The sequence below is a fragment of the Penaeus monodon genome, chromosome 21 (genome assembly GCF_015228065.2).
Source record: "Penaeus monodon isolate SGIC_2016 chromosome 21, NSTDA_Pmon_1, whole genome shotgun sequence".
Lineage (NCBI taxonomy): Eukaryota > Metazoa > Arthropoda > Malacostraca > Decapoda > Penaeidae > Penaeus > Penaeus monodon.
Window position 1 is genome coordinate 38,034,482 of NC_051406.1, and position 616 is coordinate 38,035,097.

Here is a 616-nt window from a genome sequence, read left to right on the forward strand (position 1 = left end):
AAATTGATTAAACAGAACTACTCAGTGCATGTATATGTGCACACCTCAGCATCAGTAGTTAAGAGATCCAAAAGACACAGAAGCTGATTGAAAATCTTGTCTATCACTTGATAGGTGTGTACACAGTGGAGAGCCCTTGGGACATGAGCTGGACTGTGATGTCTTTAGGGATTCTGCTGATCTATCACTTTTTGCCTCTGCAGATCATAGCCATGGTAGGTATTTTCATTGTGTTTAGCCATATACAATACTGCCATTGATGGTGATAGTGATGACTTTTGATTACTTACCTCGAACATGTTTAGTTTGTCTATTTGTTATTTTTATTATTATATAAGAATCTACTTACCTTTATTCATAGTCTTTTAAACTAGAAATAATAGGTGTTATATTTTTTTCCATTTCCCCTAAGGCTTCTCAGGTAAACTTGAATAACATGCTCTGCCCAGCCATCAGCGATCCTTTCTATGGGCCAAACTACCGTCTGGCAGCCATGGTCCACCAGTCCATATGTGTGCCTTTAGTCAGCAAGACTTTCTGCATTGTGGCCAACTTCTTCATTACGAAGTTCCCTCCCACAAAGGTCAGTAATCAATATATTGTAATAGATTTGAAT

The 616-nt window shown here is 38.1% G+C and overlaps 1 protein-coding gene across 1 annotated transcript in view; it reads left to right on the plus strand.

Moving 5' to 3' along the window:
• LOC119586461 (transmembrane protein 164-like) overlaps nucleotides 1–616 on the plus strand; it is a gene marked incomplete in the record, with an annotated part of 20,214 nt that overhangs the window by 14,905 nt on the left and 4,693 nt on the right. Inside the window, 2 exon segments of the mRNA XM_037935193.1 lie at nucleotides 115–215; nucleotides 413–583. Coding sequence (XP_037791121.1) covers nucleotides 115–215; nucleotides 413–583 — 272 coding nt within the window.